At 68.1% G+C, this 19,710-nt stretch overlaps 2 protein-coding genes across 2 annotated transcripts; both read left to right on the top strand.

The window, feature by feature from the left end:
• Positions 1-6,126: 6,126 nt before the first annotated feature.
• Positions 6,127-10,200, top strand: ANKRD39 (ankyrin repeat domain 39). Its single transcript, XM_084615370.1, has 4 exons — positions 6,127-6,450; positions 6,655-6,761; positions 7,736-7,939; positions 8,334-10,200. Exons 1-4 carry the CDS (start codon positions 6,357-6,359, stop codon positions 8,475-8,477), a joined length of 549 nt encoding a protein of 182 aa, XP_084471496.1. The 5' UTR covers positions 6,127-6,356; the 3' UTR covers positions 8,478-10,200.
• A 964-nt stretch (positions 10,201-11,164) lies between these two features.
• On the top strand, positions 11,165-19,687 carry ANKRD23 (ankyrin repeat domain 23). The gene is made up of 8 exons (XM_084615369.1): positions 11,165-12,674; positions 13,718-13,849; positions 14,053-14,160; positions 15,356-15,454; positions 15,713-15,811; positions 16,576-16,674; positions 16,927-17,025; positions 17,589-19,687. Exons 1-8 carry the CDS (start codon positions 12,438-12,440, stop codon positions 17,688-17,690), a joined length of 975 nt encoding a protein of 324 aa, XP_084471495.1. The 5' UTR covers positions 11,165-12,437; the 3' UTR covers positions 17,691-19,687.
• Positions 19,688-19,710: the final 23 nt, after the last annotated feature.

Below are 19,710 nucleotides of genomic sequence, written 5' to 3'. Positions count from 1 at the left end.
GCGTGTGCAGCGCCCGGGGGGACCGGCGCCATCCTGCTGGGGGCGCTGTGTGCTCAGGGCCTGGGGATGGGCGGGGCTGTCCTGGCCCCCTGCAGTCCAGTGCCAGTGGTGGGTGGAGGAGCAGGTACTATTGAGCCCCATACAGACCCTCCCAGCCTTTGCTGGAGGGGCAGTGGACCCTGGCCAGCCCCTTTGCCAGGGCGGGGGGGAGGCCGTGTGCCATGCTGGGCCCAGGCAAAGGATCTGCTTTTGCTGGCCCTTCGGCACTGGGGCAGGGGTGATCCGTGGGGAGGGTGGAACAAAGCAGGGAGGTGGGAGGGGAGAGGGTCCGTCCCCTCCTGTGGTGCAGGGAGGCCTTCCCCTCCCTTCCTGGCCGGGCGGCTCCTTCCCATGGCCATGCAGCACCAGGACATGCTCTCCAGGCCTGGCGCCACGTCCTTGCTAATTAATTACCGGAAACAGCTGGAGAAAGCGGAGCCAGCAAAGGGGGGTGTGCATGGGCCATCACCCCATCCCTCCATAGCTGGAGAGCTGCCCAAACCGCTTCCCTCATAACTGATCCTCACGGGAGCGTAGCATTGCTCCTTCCGCCCACCCCTTACAGCTGGGGAAACCGAGGCAAAGCCAGCTCAGGCCACCCAGCCTGTGAGCAACCGAACGAAGAGGAGAACCCAAGAGCCCTGACTCCTAGTCCTGCCTCCGAGCAGGTGGCTGGGGTAGGTCCCTGCCTCGGACATGCGAGGGGCTACTCTCCGCTCCAGGCGTGCAGCACAGCGGATGGGGCCGTGCTGGGCCCTTGCCAGCTGCACAGTGGCTGGGGGATGTCGAGGAGGAGTGGGAGGGAGGCAGGAGCTGCCAGGAAGCCCGGGCTGTGGGACAGAAGGGTGTATGCTGGGGGGCGGAGCTGTGTCCTGATGCCAGGTCACCCCTCACCCTCCCAATGAGGGCCCCCCCCCAGTGTGGCTGTCTGTGTACACTGGGCCCTGCCAGTGGGGTTTTGCTGGGCCTGCTCTCAGAGCCCCCAGCTGGTGGTGGCCACGCCAGGGGCCCGCGGCAGGCTCCCACGGGCCGCTCCCTGAACCCGAGGAGGGCTTTGTGCCGTGCCGTGGTGGCTCTGCCTTTGCACGTCCTCACTGGCCCTTTATCTTCCTGCCCTGACGAGAACTTCTGGGAAGCAGGTTGCTTAACAGCGGCGTGTCCCGGGGCTGGGCTGCTCCCCACCAGCCCTCCAAGGGGCGACCTTCTCACGGGGCTGCCCCAGGGTGGGCGGAGCCCCTCGGCAGGCAGATCACCCCTCTGCCTGCTGTCCCACCCACCCCAGAACCCCAGCAGGCAGAGGGGTGTTTCTAGGGAGACCCCAGCCCGGGTCGAGCCAGCGGGTGCTGGAGAGGGGCAGGGGCACCTGGTGCCATCTGGGGGCACCCTCCCCCCTTGCAAAGGTTAATGAATTCAGCCCCCCCGCAATATTGCACTCCTGGGGACACTGGGGTTCTGGCCAGGGGCTGCTGCCTCCGTGGGTGGTTCCCATTCCAGTCTCCTGCCCCTCTCTGCCATGGGGCCTGCGGCCAGCAGGACCCCGGCACTGCTTTGTGGGGGGGAGGGGGGAACGTGACGGAGCCCCAGGCCCCGAGCGAGCAGAGACGCAGGAACGTGCGTCAGACCCAGCCCAGGGCCGCCCGCTAAGGAAAACAAACCCGAGCTAGGCTGGGAAAATAAGTGTCCCATGAGAGCGCCGGGCGCGTTCCCCGCCTTGCCCAGCTGGCCCCGCCGAGCGAAGGGGGCAGCGCTGGGAATCCTGGCGGCCAGGCCCTCCCTGGAGCGCAGCTTGGCCGCTGTCCAGCTGGCAGGGCTGGGGGAGGGAGATGGGGTCAGGCCCGGGGAGAGGGTCACAGGTTTTCCCAGCACTGGTGCCTGGCTCAGTGGGGCTGGGCCCAGTCCCCGATGGAGACGCAGGGATTATGCTTGATTATGGGAAATGGGGCTGCAGAGCCCCGCTGGCCTCACAGGAAAGCGCCAAGGGTCCGTGTTCTCTCCATGGCTTCTCTGGCCAGCCTGCTCCTCCCACCCTGCTGCCCCTAGACCTTGGCCCCATGCAGAGATGGACGTTGCTGGGCCATTCAACTGTGCTGATGGGGCAGGTCCCCTGGCCCACGCAGGTCTGGGGTGCTCGTTCCTTCACACCCACCCCACGCAGGAAGAAGCTTCATAAGGAGGAAAGATACAGCAGCAATCGTGTCTAATGGTTAAAGCATGGGGCTGGGCGTCAGGACGCCTGGGTTCTGTTCCCTGTGCTGGGAGGGGTGTGCGCTGTAGTGGTTAGCACAGGAGAGAGAGTCAGGACTCCTGGGCTTTATCCCCAGCTCCATCACTGACTTTGGCTGACCTTGGGCAAGTCCCTTCCCCTTGCTGTGCCTCAGTTTCCCCAGCTGTGAACCAGGACTAACAATACTGACTCAGCTTTGCAAAGCGCTTTGAGTCCTCCCTGTCCGGAGGAGTTGGCGCAATCATGGCTAGGGGTTGGAACAGGGCTAGGAGTCAGGACTCCTGGGTTCTATGCCAGGCTCCAGGAAGAAGCACAGACTAGTGGTTAGGGCAGAGTGTCAGGACTCCTGGGTTCTAGTCTCAGTTCTTCCACTCAGCGGCAATCTTGTGTGTCCCAGGTGAATCGGTGACTCCGTGGCGGGGGCAGGCTCCGTCTGGCCTCTCCTTCCTGGCGCTGCCCTGTAGGGTCGTTTCCCCTGAAGGAATTAGGCTCAAGGGAGAGGCAGCTCCTGGGGGGAGCCCAGCTCCGCTCTCATGGCCCCGGCTTCCCAGCCTGGGAAAGGGCAGCTCCTCGGGGCAGGGTTACGCAGCCCTGCAATTAATGGGAACCTGACGCAGGGCCTGGCTGCTGGCACGTCACCGTCAGGCTACGGCAGGGCAAGCGCTGCGGCTCACTGTGGGAAAGGCCAGGTCCCCCTGCACCAGCCAGCCGCTCCCCCGCCAAGCCCCAATGGGAACCCCGGTGGTGATGCCAGCACAACCAGCCCCAGGGAAGAACAACCCCCTCCTGTGGCCCCGGGACAGGTGCGATCTCTCCAGGCTGGCCCTTTCCTGGCTGGGGGAATGGCTCGTCTCCTTTCCTCACGGCCCCGCAATGCCAGGGCTCCCCGGAAGGCTGAGAGCTGCCGGGGGGGGAGGGCTGGGGACCTGTGCTGGGCCAGCAAGAAACGGCTGGAATGTGCCCAGTGAAGATCCTTCCCCTCTGGGCTCTTCCCAGCCCACCCCAGAGCTGCTGGTGGCCCATGGGGGAGCGTCACCCTGGCGATTCAGGCCTATGGGTGCAGCTGGGTCTCAGCCAGGGGCCTAGGCCCTCAGGGGGGGATCATAGACTCTCAGGGTTGGAAGGGACCTCAGGAGGTCATCTAGTCCAACTCCCTGCTCAAAGCAGGACCAATCCCCAATTTTTGCCCCAGATCCCAAATGGCCCCCTCAAGGATTGAACTCACAACCCTGGGTTTAGCAGGCCAATGCTCAAACCACTGAGCTATCCCTCCCCCTTGAAAGATTTCCCCCCCCCCACCTCTTTGCAGCCACCTCCTGAGAAGCGTCTCTTGTTTACAATGGGCTGGAACTGCCCGCAAAGTACCCACAATGCGTCGCTCGGCCCTCCTGTCCCGGCTGGCACGTTGCTGGCCCTGTGGGAAATCGCTAGTCAACAAGCTGCCCTGGCCTGTTGCCATGCAGAGCAGCTGGCACCTGCATGCAGCACCTGGGGGGCCAAGTTCCCTGCCCCTCCTGGGCACCGTGAGAGGGGCCTGGCAGGCTCCAGCAAGGGGGATAAGCAGGTACCGGTAACGCCACTGACCGGAGAAGGGCCCAGCCCCTTTCCAGAGCCTGGGGCGCTCTGACCCAGCCAGCTTCCAGCAGACCAGCTTGCAGCGCGCCATGGACCAGACACGGCTGGCGTACACCTGGCACCCCCGCCAAGGCCGTCCGCTGGGATCCGTCGCAATCCAGCCTGCACCCAGGACACAGAGCTCCCGGGCTGGCCTTCCTCCCTCTCCAGGGCTTGCATTAGCTCAACCCCAAGGTGAAGTCCCTGCACACCTGTATGACAGCTGCACCTCCTGGTCCCGGGGGAGATCAGGGGCCGGCTGAGCCAGGCCCTGCACAAACACAGAGTGAAAGACAGAGCCTGCCCAAAGCCATGTAGACCAGAGAGACGGGGAAGGTTCATTAGCCCTATTCTAGAGGGGGAAACTGAGGCAGGGGGGCAGTGACTGGCCCGGGGTCACCCAGCAAGTCCACGGAAGAGCTGAGAATTGAACCTGTGCCCCAATCCACCTCTACAACCACCACACCTTCCCCCAGGGCTCCATGTCAGGGGAACCCACTCCGAGCAAGCGGCTGCCTGGCCTCCTGCTCACCCCAGGCTGCAATCAGAGGGCCTGGCTGGGCCACGCCAGCGCCGGATGTGAGCAGCAGCCCACGGCTCTGAACAGAGGCTGTAATTAAGCCAAGGAGCTCCAAAATGACAGGCACCCGGGCTGCATCTGGCCAGGGCTGCCTGTCATTTGGGGTCAGGGCTCTCCCCTAATGGGAAGGCTAGTGGGTTAATTTCAGGGTGCACTGGGCAGTGTGTGGGGAGCACTGGGCGATGGCTGCAGAGGGTGCCAGCCAGGACGCTGGGAGGGACTGCCCTGTCTGGGAACCCCACCTCACGTGGGGTTACCAAAGCACGCCAATGGCTGCTGAGCCACTCCCTGCGTGCCCCAGAGGTCACCGGCCAGATGGGATAAGGCCCATGCTACAAGAACCATGGGATGTGGGCCTTGTCCCCCTGGGGAGAAGCCTGGGGGGCATCTGAGCCGCCCCACCGTGTTTGACGCAGGCCCATCTGGTGGCGGTGTGCATTCGGTGAGCTGGGCCATCCCAACCCTCCCCCTGGTAATTTACACTGATCGGCAGGGCTGCCACAGCTGGGAGGCCAAGGGCTGTGGGGCCGGAGCTCCCCCTTCAGCCAGGGCTGGCTGGTGGGGCATTTGCATGGCTCTCCAGCACGTCTCTCCTTGAGCTGGGGCAGCTGCTGGCAGGGTTGGGATCCTGCTCTGGAGGGAGGCCAAGGACAGGCTGTAATGCAGCCACCTGGACAGATCAGGTGTATGGGCATGGCCTGCTCCGGCGGGTGGGGGGAAACAGGACTGGGAGCTGCAGAGTGACCTCCCAAAGGAAGGGGGCTGGGCGTAGGGCTTGTGCCATGGGTCTGCAGGGCAGGAGAGCAGAGGGAGGTGGGGGAAGCGGTAAATTAGAGGGGCCTCCCCTGCTCCCCTTGGAGCTTTGGGGCCCGCCTGTCTCCAGGCCCCTAAGCTGGGCTCTGCGTGATGCTGACCCCAAGGCTGGCTTTGGCCCAAGCAGTGTGGACGCCTGGTGCTTTGGGGTGGGGGGCTAGTGAGAGGGGCTTGCCCCACTGTCGGTGGGGAGGAGTCTCCTCCATCCCCATCGAGACCTGCTGGGACCTGAGTGTCTGGAGTGAAGGTGGGGGTGCGGGTGCCAACCCGATCAAAGCCCCTGCCTGGGTTACTGTGCAGCCCCCACACCCCGGTGCCACCGTGTTTCCTGGGGGCCCCTCACAGGCGGGGGGAGATCGGCTGCCACCTGCCAGGCTCTCCAGCATGGGCCCCTTTCCGAGGCTGCTGACCCGGAAACCTGCCCGGTGCCCCCGTGCACACGGCCAGGGGCTCAGGAGGGTCCTGCAGCTCCCGGTTTTGTACCTCAGCCGTGGCAGCTGTGTGGCAGCGTGGCCGTGGGGGGAGGGCGTGCGGGGCAGGACACCCCCCGCGCCAGCAGGAACCCCGGGGCCGGAGGTCTCAGACCCCCAGCCTGGCATCCCGCGCTGCCCGGGGCCAGCGTCCTGCGGGTCCTGCCCCGGTCCAGCCGCGGGCGAGGCCGGCCCCTGCCGAACTCAGGCCCCGGGCAGCGCGGCCGGCCTGGCACCGCCGGGCCGCCCCCGGGCCCGTGGAGGGGGAGCCGGGCTCGGGCCCCCCCCCGGGCGCACGTGGGAGCGGAGCCGGGCCCAGCTGGGCCCCCCGCCCCCGCCCGGACCCTGCGCTTCGGGCGCCCCCTGGCGGCTCCGCGCTGCCAGCGCGCCCGGGGAACCGGCCCGGGCGGCGGGGGGGGGATCTCGGCGCCCGGCGGAGCCCGGGGCCGGCGAAGGCGGGTCGATCGGCGCCAACCGGAACCGGAACCGGAACCGGAACCGGGGCTGCGCCCAGCCCAGGCCGGCGAGGGGCCGAGGCTGCTTCCCGCTGCCGGACCCGCCCCTCCCCCGCAGGCGGCGGCGGCCCGGGGATCGGGGATCCGGGATCGGGGCCCCCATGGCCTCCTCGGGCCCCCCCGGCTCCTGCTGCCCCCACGGGCCGGCCGTGCCCGGCGCGCACCAGACCGCGGCGGAGATGGACTTCGAGCGAGGTACCGGGGGGGGGGAGCAGGGACCGGTCCCGCCCCCCCCGGCCCGGGGCAGCGGGTGAAGATCGGCCCCGGGGGGCGGCCCGGCTGGGGGGCAGGGCGGGGGCTGCGGCTGGCGGGGCGGGGGGGCCCGGGGCGGATGGGGGCCCCCCCCCTCGCCCGGGCCCCCCCCCACGCCCGGGCCCCAGATCTCGCCTCTCTCTCTAGGGGTCTGGTCGGCCGCCCTGGACGGGGACCTGGGGCGGGTCCGGAGGCTCCTGGTGGAGAAGCGGGTGGATCCCAGCCAGCCCGACCTGGCCGGCTACACCGCCCTGGTAGGTGCCTCGGCCGGGCCCCCCAGGCCCTTCGGGGGGGACGGGGCTGGTGCGGACTCCCTGGGCAGTGAGCTGCTGGGCCCCGGCTCCTGTGACCGGCCGGCAGGGGGCAGATGGGGGGGTTCAGGGGCGGGGGCCCCCGTGGGGCCAGGGCTAGACTCGGTGGACGGCTCCGGCCCCCGGGAAGACGTAACCGCCCCGTGGCTCAGCCCCACGGCTCAGCCCCACGCCGGTGGCCACGGAAAGGGCAGGAGGGCACGGAGCCTGTGGGGTTCCCGGCAGCCGGTGCCCAGGGTGCCAGCCAGCTGGGCTCAAAGGGGAGGCAGGGATGGGATCCAGCCTTGTGACCTCGTCGCCCGGCCCCCACCCCCCGCTGCCAGCTTAGCTAGAGAGGGGGTTGACCCCAGACAGCTAACCTGGCACACTCTGTGTGTGTGGATGCTCTTCACTCCGGGGCGCAGGTCCAAGGGGAGCCCCCGGGGCTGGGCCCACGCAGGCCACACGGCTCGCACCCACTAGGCTCCGCTCTCACCTGTGTGACGTCTGCGTGTAGACAAGGCCTGGGATTTAACGAGGGCTTGGCTGGGAGGTCTCGTGGTGGAGGGCTGGTGGATTCCCTAGGGGATGCCGTTCCCCGGGGGGAGAGCGGGCGAGCGTTACTTACCCAGGGCCGCAAGGCTGGGCCCAGAGTTTGAACTCGGGACGAGAGCTGTGTGCCCATGCCCTGCCTGGTGCTAAAATGCCATGGCTTGGGTGGGGGATTAAATGGAGGTTCTTAAATAGTCAGATCCCCTGGAAGCTTGTCTTGCGAGCTGGGCTGTGATCATGGTGTCCCTCCCCAGAGCCAGCTGCACTTCAGGGCAGACCGAGGCGTCCCGGGGCTGGGTGGGCAGAGCACTTTGAGGCGTGGGGGGCGGAAGGAGCTGAGCGCGCAGAGGCGGCTCCTGAGGTGCCCTCTTCCCTGTGTTTCAAAGCACTACGCCAGCCGCAATGGGCACGGAGCCGTCTGCCAGTTCCTGCTGCAGAGTGGGGCCCGGTGCAACGCCCAGACCCACGGTGGGGCCACCGCCCTGCACCGAGCCAGCTACTGCGGCCACGTGGATGTGGCCAGGCTGCTGCTGGCCCACGGAGCCGACCCCGGCATCGTGGATGACGACGGCATGACAAGTTTGCATAAGGTGCGGGGCTGGGGCCCCTCCCCCCCGCTGTCCCCTTGTGGTTCCCTGTTGTGGGCGGGGGTCTCAGTGCACAGCACTGCCCCCTGCAGGCCGACCTGCCCCAGCGGGTGTGTCGCTCGCCCTGGGAAGGTCCTGTTTGCGCAGCCGCGGGCTGCGGGTTCTGTTCCCGGGCCCCAGGGCCGAGGTGGTTCGATGGGAGGCTGTGGGGCTGCAGAGTCAGCACCCTGTCCTGCGCCCCAGCTGGGCCCTGGTTCTCTCCCCTTTGCTGACAAGAGACGTCTCCTTCCTCCACGGGCATCTGGTCGAGCGAATACTCCCTATGGGTCCGTGCCGCACCCTGCCCCCCGCCCCACGGGAGCGCGCGCCCTGCCTCACTCCTGCTCTCCTTTCGCAGGCCGCCGAGCGAGGCCACCGTGAGCTCTGTGAGCTCTTGCTGCGGCACAGCCCGGGGCTGAAGGGCGTCCGGGACAGGAGGGCCAGGAGCGCACGTGACCTGGTCCCCGGCAGCGGTGCCTTGCGGGACCTCCTGGAGCCCTGAGGGCAGCGTGCGGCGGGGTGGTGCCGCCCCAGGGTGCTCTGTGCTTTGTCTCCCCCTCTTGGCCTGCTGCGGGATTGCAGCCGGTGCTGCCGTTGGGCCCTCCGGCCTCTCCCGAGCTGTCCCTGTGCGTGCAGCCCTGGGGTGATCTGGGTGCGCACCCCACTGGGCGGCTGCTCTGGGGAGCCTGTGGCGGGAGAGGGGAATGGGCACAGCTGGGCAGGGAAAAGGAGGGAACCGCTATAAACCCTGTACGTGTCCCTGGCTGCGGGGAGCCACGGTCGGGGGCTGAGATCAAGGGGAGTCCAGCGAGACGGCAGGACACCCGGAGCCGCCAGGGTGCCCCTGCTCCCAGCCTGCACTGCTGATGCCACCACGCGGGGGCTCCCTCTGTGCTGACCTGGCCTCCGCAGGCAGGAAAGAGGCTGCCGGCTCCGCTCTCAGGCAGCTGCAGTGGCTGGCGGCGGGGTGGGCCTCTGGGGGGCAGGGGCCTGTGTCCAGCCCAGGCCTGAGCCAGGCACCACTGCCCAGGCCTGAGCCAGGCTCCCAGAGCCACACGGCTGGCGGGAAGCTGAGGCAGCCATGTTGGTTGTGGGCATTGCTGGGCACCACGGACCCCGTCCAGCAGGGGCTGCAGGCTCACATCCCCTGGGAGGAGGAGTCTGGCTGGGGTGAAGACCGGTGGCCTGCTCCGTGCCCAGAGCAGATGGCAGCACGGTGCCAGGCAGCGTCTGCTGGGATTTCTGGCCTGGCACCGTGGCTAGGGCTGCTGTGGGCTCCTCTCTGTGCCCGCAACCCGGAGATGGGGGGCTGAGATAGGTTGTCCCCCTTCGTGGAGCTGTTTCAGTCCTTGGTGCTGGGCTGGGGAACCGGAACCCCCCAAGGATCTGGTGCCAGGATGTCGGGCTTCCCCACCATTAACTCTTCCCCACCTAGTCCCCTGCCTTGTCCGTGTGTCCCGCGGGGCTGGTCTCTGGGGTCCTGCCCTCTGCTGGGGAAGATAGGTTAGTGCCCACCCCTGCCCTATGTTGCCTGCTCCTCTATCCCCTTGCTGTTCCGCCCCGCTCCACCCCCTCACCGCCCCAGCAGGAAGCAGGCTGGGGGTGCGGTCCTGCAAACATATCCTCCCCACTTGCTCACAGCTGGATTGGAGGGGACCAAAGGGGAAAAAGGGGGAGGGAAGCCCAGACCCCTCCCCATCTATTGCACAGTGATCTGGCTGGGGGCAGGGTGGCTTCTTCTACTCCCCCCTCCCCATGCTAAAGGAACCCCCCCAACCATAGGCCCACAGAGAGCCACCCCTCCCACCCATCCCCAGTGCTAAGCAGAGGTGGAACAGGGGGGCTGCCCTGTCTCCCAGGGAGGGTCCAGCGGAGCCCCCCAAGCTGTGGTCAGTGGAAACTGCATGGAGGGCAGGCCCAGGGGCTGGGAGGTGGACGCTGAGCCTCGGACAGCAGGGCCAGCCCCGACCTAGAGGGGAGAGCGCCCCCTGCTGAGCGCCCACTGTACTCCCTGCAGCACAGCGCCCCCTAGTGCCAGCCCCGACCTACAGGGGAGAGCGCCCCCTGCTGAGCGCCCACCATGTTCCCTGCAGCACAGCGCCCCCTACTGCCACACTAGGGCCAGCCCCCTGCAGTGTGCAGTGTCTTTGGGAGGTGCCCTGTTTCTGGGGGGTGGGGACATGCTGGCAGGGCATAAATTCATAATAAATCCCTCACCAACTGCACTGTCCCTTTTTTGTGTAAACTCACCCTGACGAACCTACGCGGAGATGGGAGCAGTGTGGGGCAGGGACTGTCTCTGTTCCGTGCCTGTGCAGCGCCTGGCAAGGGGGGCTGGGCTGGGCACATCGTCCCGCTAGCCGCTGGTGGGGCAGACGCCTGCTCCCTGCCCCGGGTCCTGCGCTGGTCCCCGGGCCGGTCTCCCTGGTGCTGAGGCGCGGGGGAGGCCGAGGGGCAGCGTGGCTGGGGGGTTACCTGCCAGCCTAGCACGGCAGGAGAGCTGGGTTCCAGTCCTGCCTCGGCCAGGCCTTTGCCCCAGCTCTGTGCCTCAGTGTCCCCGCTGGGGACGGGGGGTGATGGCTGCTGGCAACGGGCTCTGAGGGGGTGGGGGCGCTAGAAGGGCTCAGGACTGTTCCCGGGAGGCGTTGCCCGGTCAGGGCACCCCATGGCAGGGCCCTGTGGGCCCCGCCCCGCTCCCTTCGCTCTGGGGCCGGGCCGGCGCTGCCCGTGGGCCGCCGGCGGGGAGCCCGAGGCGGAGCCGGGCGGGTCACCGGGGCCGGCGCCGGGGGTGGGGGGCGGACCCGCCGCTGGGATAAAAGCAGCGGGGTGGGGCGAGCCGGGCGCGGGCGGACCATGGAGCTCATCAGCGTCCAGCAGCTGGTGAGCGGAGGGTGCCCCGGGGGGTGGCGAAGCCCGGGGAGCCGTGCGGGACACGGGGGCGCTGCGCTGCGCTGCGCTGCTGGGCCCGGCCGGAGCCCTTGGGTCGTCCAGGGCGGCGGGTTCGCTTCACCCCAGAGGTGGCTGCATTGGCCCAAGCCCCGTCCGCGGGGCGTGCGCAGCCCCCTGGTCTGCGGGCCAAGGCTGGGGGCGGGGCGGTCCCAGCCGGACTCTCCTTAGGTGCGGGGAGGGGGCCTCTGGATTGACCTTATGTCCGGGGGGCGGGGGGGCTGGTTATGGGGCAAATGTCTGCTCCCGGCGGCAGCGTCGTGTGTCAACCCGGAGGTCTCCAGGGCGCTGGGCTGTGGCTTTCCTGGGAACAGACCCGGCTGGGGGCCCCACTGGGCCGCCGCCCCCCATTGCGGTGACGTGGCAGGTGGGGGGTGGGTTTGTGGAGTTGTAGCTGAGCCCTTGGGGGGGTGCAGGGGACTGCCAGGGAGCTTGCCCCCTCACCCCCCAGAACGGGGCACTGCCCCCGGGTCACCCCCTGCCCTTGTGATCTCCTCAGTCCCTACACGGCGGGTCTGGTGGGATCCCCCTTGCGCTGCCCCACTCGCCTGGGTCTGGCGCCTGGCTAAAGCCCCAGGGACGAGGGGGTTGGGGGAGCTGTTTGGGCGGCCCCTGCACTGGCCCTTCCAGGCTGGGCCAAGGCCGCTGTGGGACTGGGCTGTTGCTTTGTGGGTTGCTGGCTCAGTCTCCCCAGGGTGGGCTGGGTACCCCCTGCTGCCCCTTGGCCCCTGGCCCTGCAGGCTTGTTGGCACTTGTTTGCCCTTGGGCAGCATCCACCACACGCGCTGTTTATTTCAGGCGGGCCCCAGCCCCTGGAGGGGGTATAAATAGGGGCTGACGCTGCCCTGGGCCCGGACAGGTGCACGGCCGGAATGCCAGCCGCAGCCAGCGGGGCGCCCGGGCAGCCGTGACGGGAGATGGCAGAGCAGGGACTGGACCCCCCTTCCCCTGGGCGAGCAGGGCCCAGCCAGCCAGGGAGCGAGTGATCCGGGGAGAGCTGTGCGCAGCCCGGAGCCAGGCCTGCCAAGGGCCCAACGACCTGGGAATGTCCCGTTCGCACCCCCGCACTTGGCACCAGCTGGGGAGCGCGGAGCTAGTCATGGGGAGCCGGGCTTAGCACTTCCAGACTCCTCTCCCAGCGTCCTTCTGTGAGCCAGGCTCCCGCTCTGCCGTGAGCCGCCCCTGCTCTGTGCCTCTTTCCCAGCTGTAGAGAAGGCCTGGCCTCACTACACCCCCCTGAGTTTTAATTCATGTTTGAAAGGTGCATCCCATTCCCTGCCCCCTGAGCCATCCAGTCTCCATCCTGGGGCTGGATGGGAGCCAGCACCCCCCAGAGGGGAAAGGCCCCGTGTCCCATTCACTGCCCCCGAGACAGCCAGTCCAAGCCCTGGGGCTGGAACCAGTGTCCCTGGAGGGGAAAGGCCCCGTGTCCCATTCTCTGCCGCCCTGAGCCAGCCAGTCCCTGCCCACCCTGGGGTCAGATGGCAGCCGGTGCCCCCGAGAGGGGAAAGGCCCCATGTCCCATGGGGATGCCCCATCTCCTACATTTCATGCCCTGGCTCCGCCCTCTACCTCTCCTGCCCCCCCTTCTCCCCAGGTAAGTGGCGACAGGTATGAGGGGACGGTGCGGGCCTTCGAGGTGCTGGCGAGGGGAGCAGCACAGGAGCCCGAGGGCTGGCGGCGCGGCGTGGCCGGGGTGCGGGATGCCGTCAGCAAGGAGAAGCAGAAGGTGAAGGAAGAGAGGAGGAAGAAGGTGAGCGGCTGGCCCCTGGCAGGGTGGGGTGGCCACAAGGGGACTCCGGAGACAGGATCCTATAGGATCCATAGGGTCTTTCCCCAGCCCTGGTGTCTAGCTCTGTGAACTCTGTGCTTGCTTGTCCTGCTCTGTGAAGGCCAGAATGGCATTTGGTGCCCCTCACTCCCGACCCACGGCCCCTGCTGTCCCAGCCCTGGGCTTCCCTCCAGCTCTGCTGGAGCCCCTCAATCCCATCCCCCAGCCCTCTTACGCCCCAGCCCTGGGCTCCCCCACCCCCTTCTCTGGTGGTGCCCCTCACTCCCGACCCGCGGCCCCTGCCGTCCCAGCCCTGGGCTTCCCTCCAGCTCTGCTGGAGCCCCTCAATCCCATCCCCCAGCCCTCTTATGCCCCAGCCCTGGGCTCCCCCACCCCCTTCTCTGGTGGTGCCCCTCACTCCCGACCCGCGGCCCCTGCCGTCCCAGCCCTGGGCTTCCCTCCAGCTCTGCTGGAGCCCCTCAATCCCGTCCCCCAGCCCTCTTACGCCCCAGCCCTGGGCTCCCCCACCCCCTTCTCTGGTGGTGCCCCTCACTCCCGACCCGCGGCCCCTGCCGTCCCAGCGCTGGGCTTCCCTCCAGCTCTGCTGGAGCCCGTCAATCCCGTCCCCCAGCCCTCTTACGCCCCAGCCCTGGGCTCCCCCACCCCCTTCTCTGGTGGTGCCCCTCACTCCCGACCCGCGGCCCCTGCCGTCCCAGCGCGGGGCTCCCGCTCAGCGGAGAGCACTGAAGAAGTCAGCGGTGGTCTCCCCGAACCAGGTGTCTGGGGGACTCTAGCTCTCCCCCCTCATCTTAGAATCTGACCCCCTTGACCTGGCTTTGTGCCAGGAGCTCAGACGGGCCTAGATGTCCCTGGGGGGACCGAGTGCCCAGTTCCTGTCCCATGCTCAGGACAACCCCAGCTGGGTGTGGCATGGCCCCAGGTCCTGTCCACTCTCCTGGGCGGCTGGTGCCGGCACCAGGCATGCTGGCTCTGCCCTAACCTGCTCTCTGACCTGCCCTGGCCAGCTTGAGACGCTCAACAGCTCCCGGGTGCGGCTGGAGAGTCTCCAAGACCTGGAGGACATTGTGAGGCTGCGGAAGCACAAGAAGAGCCGGACGCGGGTGGTCCGCCCCAAGGAGCCAGAGCCGGCAGTGACGGTGAGCGACGCCCCAGCCGCCCGGCCCGGGATGGGAGCGAGGCCGCCGGGGGCTCAGATCACTCGGCCCCAGCCAGCTGCGCTAGTCCGGAGCCAGCGACCCCTCCTCAGGGGCTGCTCTGCCCCCCTGCAGCGGTGGCTGGAGCCCTCAGGGGGAACGGGGGGGATGCTGGCGAGATGCGCTGAGCCAGCTGTCCGCCCTAGGCGGAGCCTGTGGATGCTGCGCGGTTCCTGCAGGCGGTGCTGGAGAACCAGGTTCCCACGATTGACAAGTACCTGGCGGATGGCGGGGACCCCAATGCTCACGACCAGGTGTGAGGGCCGGGGGAAGGGCGGGTCCTGGGGCTTTAACCCAGGACGTGCCTTGAGCGAGGTTGGTTCTCGCCACGAGCCCAGCCTGCGGCTGAGCCCCTCCGGGTGCCACGGGACGTCCCCTGCTCGGGCTGACGCCCCGTGGCCGGGGGGATCCGGCTGGGACCTTTGAACGCGCCTTGGGGAGGGTGTGCCCAGCCTTGCGGGGGGCAGTGATCTAGCAGCTGGAGCGCGCGTGTGTGTGGGGGGGATCCAGGGCCTCGGGATGGCGGGGGTGTCATAGAGCTTAAGGGCGGAAGGGACCAGCTCACCCAGTCTGACCCCCCTGTATATCCCAGACCACCCCCACCCACGGACCCAACAACCACAGATCCCAGCCCTCGGGAGCCCGGGCTGGCATGCGCCCCAGGCGGAGAACAGGAGGGGCTGAGGTGCCCGGTGCCCCGCAGTGGCAGGGAACGATGACGTGAGATACACCCCGGCAAGGGACCCACCCCCCACGCTGCAGGGGAAGGTGACAAGCCCCCAAGGTCCCTGCGTCTGACCTGGGGGAAATTGCTTCCTGACCCCCGGGGGTCTGAGCCAGAGCCGGCCAGCCACGGGCCTGAGACAGAGAGAGCCCGGTGCCCCCGCAGAGCCCGGCCCTCCCCACGGGCCCATCCCCAGCTGGGGCTGCCCCTTGTTTAACCTCCCAGAATACACTGGGGGGAGGGGGGATCTCTTCCTGACCCTGGCGGGGGGCCAGCTGGGACCTGAAGCATGAACTTTAGGCACATGGGAATTCAACCCGCCCAGCCCGCCATGGTCCCAAACGCCCCAGCCAACCAACGCCCCCTCTTGTCCGTTTGTCCTGCGCGCGCTTCAAGCCCGTGATGGTGTTTGGCCAGCAATGCCCATGGGGGGCTGTTCCAGAGCCCGAGCCCTCCGGCGGTTCGAACCTGCTGGCTCCCTCGTGCCCGGAGCGTGTGTGTGTGTGTGGAGGGGGGGGGGATCTAGCACCCGGAGCGCGTGGGTGTGTGTGGAGGGGGGGGGGGGATCTAGCGCCCGGAGCGCGTGTGTGTGCATGGAGGGGGGATCTGGTGCCTGGCTCCTGGGGAGCTGGGGCTGCGCTGCCCAGGGCAGGAGGGCAGGGGGGACCCAGCGCTGAGAGCAGCTGGGGTCGCCTGGCGCCGGGTGACACGGGTCTCTGCTGCAGTTCAGATGCACGGCGCTGCACTGGGCCTGCCTCCGGGGCCGCACGGAGCTCGTGGACAAGCTGCTGGCGGCTGGAGCCAGGCTGGAGCCCAGGGATATGGTGAGCGAGCGTCTGGTGCCCACAGAGCCGTCCCCCTGCCGGGTCCCATGGCCAGGGCGCTTGGTGGGGTCAGAGCCCCCCCGGGTCCTGCTCTGAGTCATTCCCAAGGGCTGGCAAACCTAGAGACTCAGAACCAGGCATGAGCGCTGGTGACCCGCAGCCCCCCGGGGCGCTGTGACCTGGGGCCCAGGGTCCGTGTCCCCGAGCAGCCCGGTGCCCTGGCCCCCCGGCGCCTGACTCTGCCTTCGCTCTGCCCAGCTGGAGGCCACGCCCGTGCTCTGGGCCTGCCGCGGGGGGCACCTGGAGATTCTCAAACGCCTGCTGGACAGAGGAGCCAAGATCTCCACGCGGGACAAGGTGAGGGGCTGGGGCTGGCAGCCGAGAGGGGGCAGCACCGGGGCCCGCTGCCACGGCCGTGAGAGGTGGCTCCCTCGGGGGGCTCTGCTGGGGGGAGTGGGTTTCCCAGCACCGATGGGGCAGGCTCCTTCCCTGCTCTCGGTCCCGTTTTGATGCCAGCCTTTCCTTGGCTCTCACTCTGCGTCCAGCCACCTTCCCTACATCACTCCATCCCACCTCTATTTCCCTTCACTTCCTGTCCTAAACTGGAGTGCGATGCAGGGGTGAGCCTGATCAGTGGAGACAGGGGCTGGCACCACGCTGTCCAGGCCAGCCGGCAGCTCCCTCCCCGCTCTGGGCCTGTCCAGGGGGGTGTGCGCCCCCCAGGGAGCAGGGGCACTGGAACGGACAGGGCCCCCAGCTGCCCCTCCAGGTTAAAGGCGAGGGTGGCTGGTTGGGGCCTGGTCCGAGCTCCCTGCCCAAACGTGCTGTGGAGAGGGGAGGGATCGCTCAGTGGTTGGAGCATTGGCCTGCTAAACCCAGGGTCCTGAGTTCAATCCTTGAGGGGGCCATTTAGGGATCTGGGGCAAAAATTGGGGATTGGCCCTGCTTGGAGCAGGGGGTTGGTCTAGATGACCTCCTGAGGTTCCCTCCCACCCCGATAGTTTGTGCTTCTATGACCCTGGGGAGGGGGTGGCGCTAGAAGCGGGGTATTGGGGGCTGTGGGGAGGGGTGTGCGCCCCAGGGGTGTGTTGCCATGGTAACGGGCCCTTGTTTCCCTGCAGCTGAGGAGCACGGCGCTGCACGTGGCCATCCGGACGGGGCACTGTGAGTGCGCCGAGCACCTGATCGCCTGTGGGGCCGAGATTGACGCCCAGGACAAGGTAGCGGCCCGGGGCCTGAGCCCCCAGCCTCACTCCACGGGGCACGGCCCAGAGCCAGGGGCCGGGGCCCTGGCTGATGCTGCAGGGTCCAGGGAGCAGGTGCAGAGCTGTGGCTTGTACCCTGGGCCGGCTGGGTGCCGCACAGGGCCCCAGAGGCAGCTGCATGGGGGCAGGGCTGTGCGTGGGCAGGGGAGGGGGCAGTGCCAGGCATGTGCCCTGGTCCGCTGAGCTGCCCGTGCCTTTGGCTGGCAGGAGGGGGACACGCCCATTCACGACGCCATCCGGCTGGGCCGCTTCAAGGCTGTGAAGACCCTGCTCATGTACGGTGCCAATCTCAGGGTCCGGAACCAGGTGAGCACCGTGTGGGGCTCCCCCGGGGGCAGCCTGGGAGGGCAGGGGCTGCTCCCTCTGCCCAGCCTGGGGGGCCGTAGCCAATGGTAGAAACCAGCCACCCCCAGAGTGAGGCTCCCTCAGCCGGGAGCCCAGGCAGTGCCCTACCAATGACACCCTGAAGAGGGGGCTCGGACTCCTGGGTTCTATCCCAGCTCGGGGGGGCTAGTCGGTCACAGCAGCGGGGGCAGGGCGCCAGGATTCCTGGGTTCTAGCCCAGCTCTGGGATCGTGGCCAGGAGCTCGTGCTCAGACATGGGACATGTGCTCAAGCCCCTCAGCCCGGTTGTTCCTGCTCCCATGGGAGTCTTGGCTGATTGCAGGATCCCCTGGGGAGAGCTCCCCCCATGCTGACCCCCGGTCCTGCCCCATGCTGTCTGCACAGCACTGCCCTGGCCAGCGGGCTCTGCCCTCTCCCGGACTGCTCATGTAGCGTGCGCCAGGTCTGCAGCGTCCCGGTCCTTGCCTAGTGCCGGGGAAGGGGCTCATGCCCATCGGCAGCCTAACAATATCGGCTCCCCGCAGGAGGCCCTGCGACCTGTGGACCTGGTGAAGGACTGGCAGAGGGGCATCCAGCAAACCTTGCAGGCGTGTGCCAACCGGCAGCGCCCCCCTCGGCGGCACTGATGTAGCGGAACCAGCGTTCGTTCCCCCCCCCCCCCCGTGACCACCAAAGGGGGCGGGGGGGGGACCAGGGCGCTGCCCTGAACTACCCTGGTGCCCCCTGCAAGCTGTGCTCATCCTCACACGGCTCCCACACCTAGCCAGGGGACACCAACCTGGGGACAGTGCCATCCGTCCTAGCGGTGCCCTTGGGGTGGGGTGAGGTGAGGTTTGAGGTTGGTCCTAGGCAGAGGATTGACCCTGATGCTCCCCCATTCCTGGTGCCCTGGGGATGCTTCCCTTTGCCCAGGTGAGTCACTTGCCGTCCCTGAGGGAAACTGAGGCATGGAGGGGCTAAGCCTTGCCCATGGCTGGTTAGGGGAAGAGCTGCTGTTTCTCCCAGCCGCACTCATCTCTCTGTGGCCAGCACCAAAAGGAGAGGCACTGCCCTGGGGTCTGAGCTGACCCCCCACCTGTCCCTGGCCTGACCCCCACCCCTCTTCTGGGCAGGCGAGCCCTGCGGCCTTCCCAAGGCTGTGTGCTGTAGGGAACACGGCTGCCCCCAGGGCCTAAGCATACAGCCCCCACTGCACCCCAGTCAGCTGGAGGCATGGGGCTGGGCTTAGGGTGCCCCCTAACTACGGGAGAGGCTGACCTGGCCCTGGGGGTAGAGTATGGTGCAGTGAGACGAGGGGCAGGGCCCAGTCCCAGCCCATGTTCCTGGCTGATGGAGGCAGGCAGCTTTCCCGGCTGGGGGAAAATGGGGGGGGGGGGAACCTCCTGCCCTCGGCCGCTCCCACTGTCAGTCTGTGCCCTGGCCCAGCTTCTGGCCATGGCAGCCCCCCCACCACCGCGGGCTGGCAGGGCCTGGCCCCTCCTTATACTAGTGCCTGAGGGGCTCCTGCTCCCCCCTGCACCCAGCCTTGCCCTTGTCCCCCAGCAGCCAGCCCCACAGCAATGAGCGTCCCCTGGGCTCAGGCTCCAGCCAGCGGGGAACAGCAGCAGGATAGGACATGGCTGATGGCTCGCGGGGCGGGGGGTGCCCCCTTCGCAGCCTGGCACAGGACAGGTACGGCCCCCTCTGGCCTGCCTGGAGGTTGTTCCCGGAGCGCTGCTGTCCCAGGAGCCGAGCTGGTTGAGATGCCCGCGGGGGCAGATAGGGAGGATGAGGGCTAAGGAACCCATGACTCTCCAGCCAGTTAGCCTGGAGCCGGGCAGCACCCACACCCCATCTGTGCCCCAGGCTGCCCAGCATGGTCCTTACCCTTCTCCCAGCACTAGGGGAAAAGTGCCCAGGCCAAGAGGCAGATGGTCCTGCTTCTCTGCTGCGGGCATTGGTTGAGTCCTGCCCCTTGCCTCAGTTTCCCTCTGTGTAAAATGGGGTAACAGTGAGTGGAGCCAGCTTCCAGGACCCCCTAGCAGTGCAGTGGGTGGGCTGCAGCGTGCCCCAGGTTCATATCCAGCCCACGGGCAGCTCTGAGCCGCAGGCTGCCGTCTCAGCGCTGCAGGTCAGGCTGAGAGTGTGTGGGTCGCCCTGGATGGATTTCATGTGCCCAGGAAGCTGCTGGAGCATGGCCCCTGTGCCCCATCTCACCCCCGCTGGCACAGGCAGCCCGGCCAGAACCAGTACCAGGTGCCACCGGAGCTGTTCACACTCGGGGGGGGCATGCAACGTGGGCGTAGCAGACAGCGGCGTGGGCTTGCTACAGGGCTGCCCCCCCTTCGAACAGTGCTCGGAGCAGGGCCCGCTGGCTGGTAGAGGCTCCAGTGCCCAGTGAGGGCAAGGAACCTGCGGCCAGGGCTGGGGGGGGTAAGGCTAGAGGAAACGGTCCCTGCACCCCTGCCCTGGGTCACTGCCTGGAGTGGCCCCAACGGGGCCCCAGGCCTGCCGGGACAGGCACAAGGAGGCAGCAGGTGCAGGCTGGGATCTGCTCTGGCCGCAGCCCCCAAGGGGGGGCTCCAGGCCTGCGGGTGCCCAGCCCCGCCCCAGAGGCGCATGAATAAAGCTCCGTGGCAAGCAGCAGCGGTGGTGTGGTCTGTGCCC

The sequence above is a fragment of the Lepidochelys olivacea genome (assembly GCF_965140295.1).
Source record: "Lepidochelys olivacea isolate rLepOli2 genome assembly, chromosome: 26".
Lineage (NCBI taxonomy): Eukaryota > Metazoa > Chordata > Testudines > Cheloniidae > Lepidochelys > Lepidochelys olivacea.
This window is presented reverse-complemented; position numbering and strand designations above follow the sequence as displayed.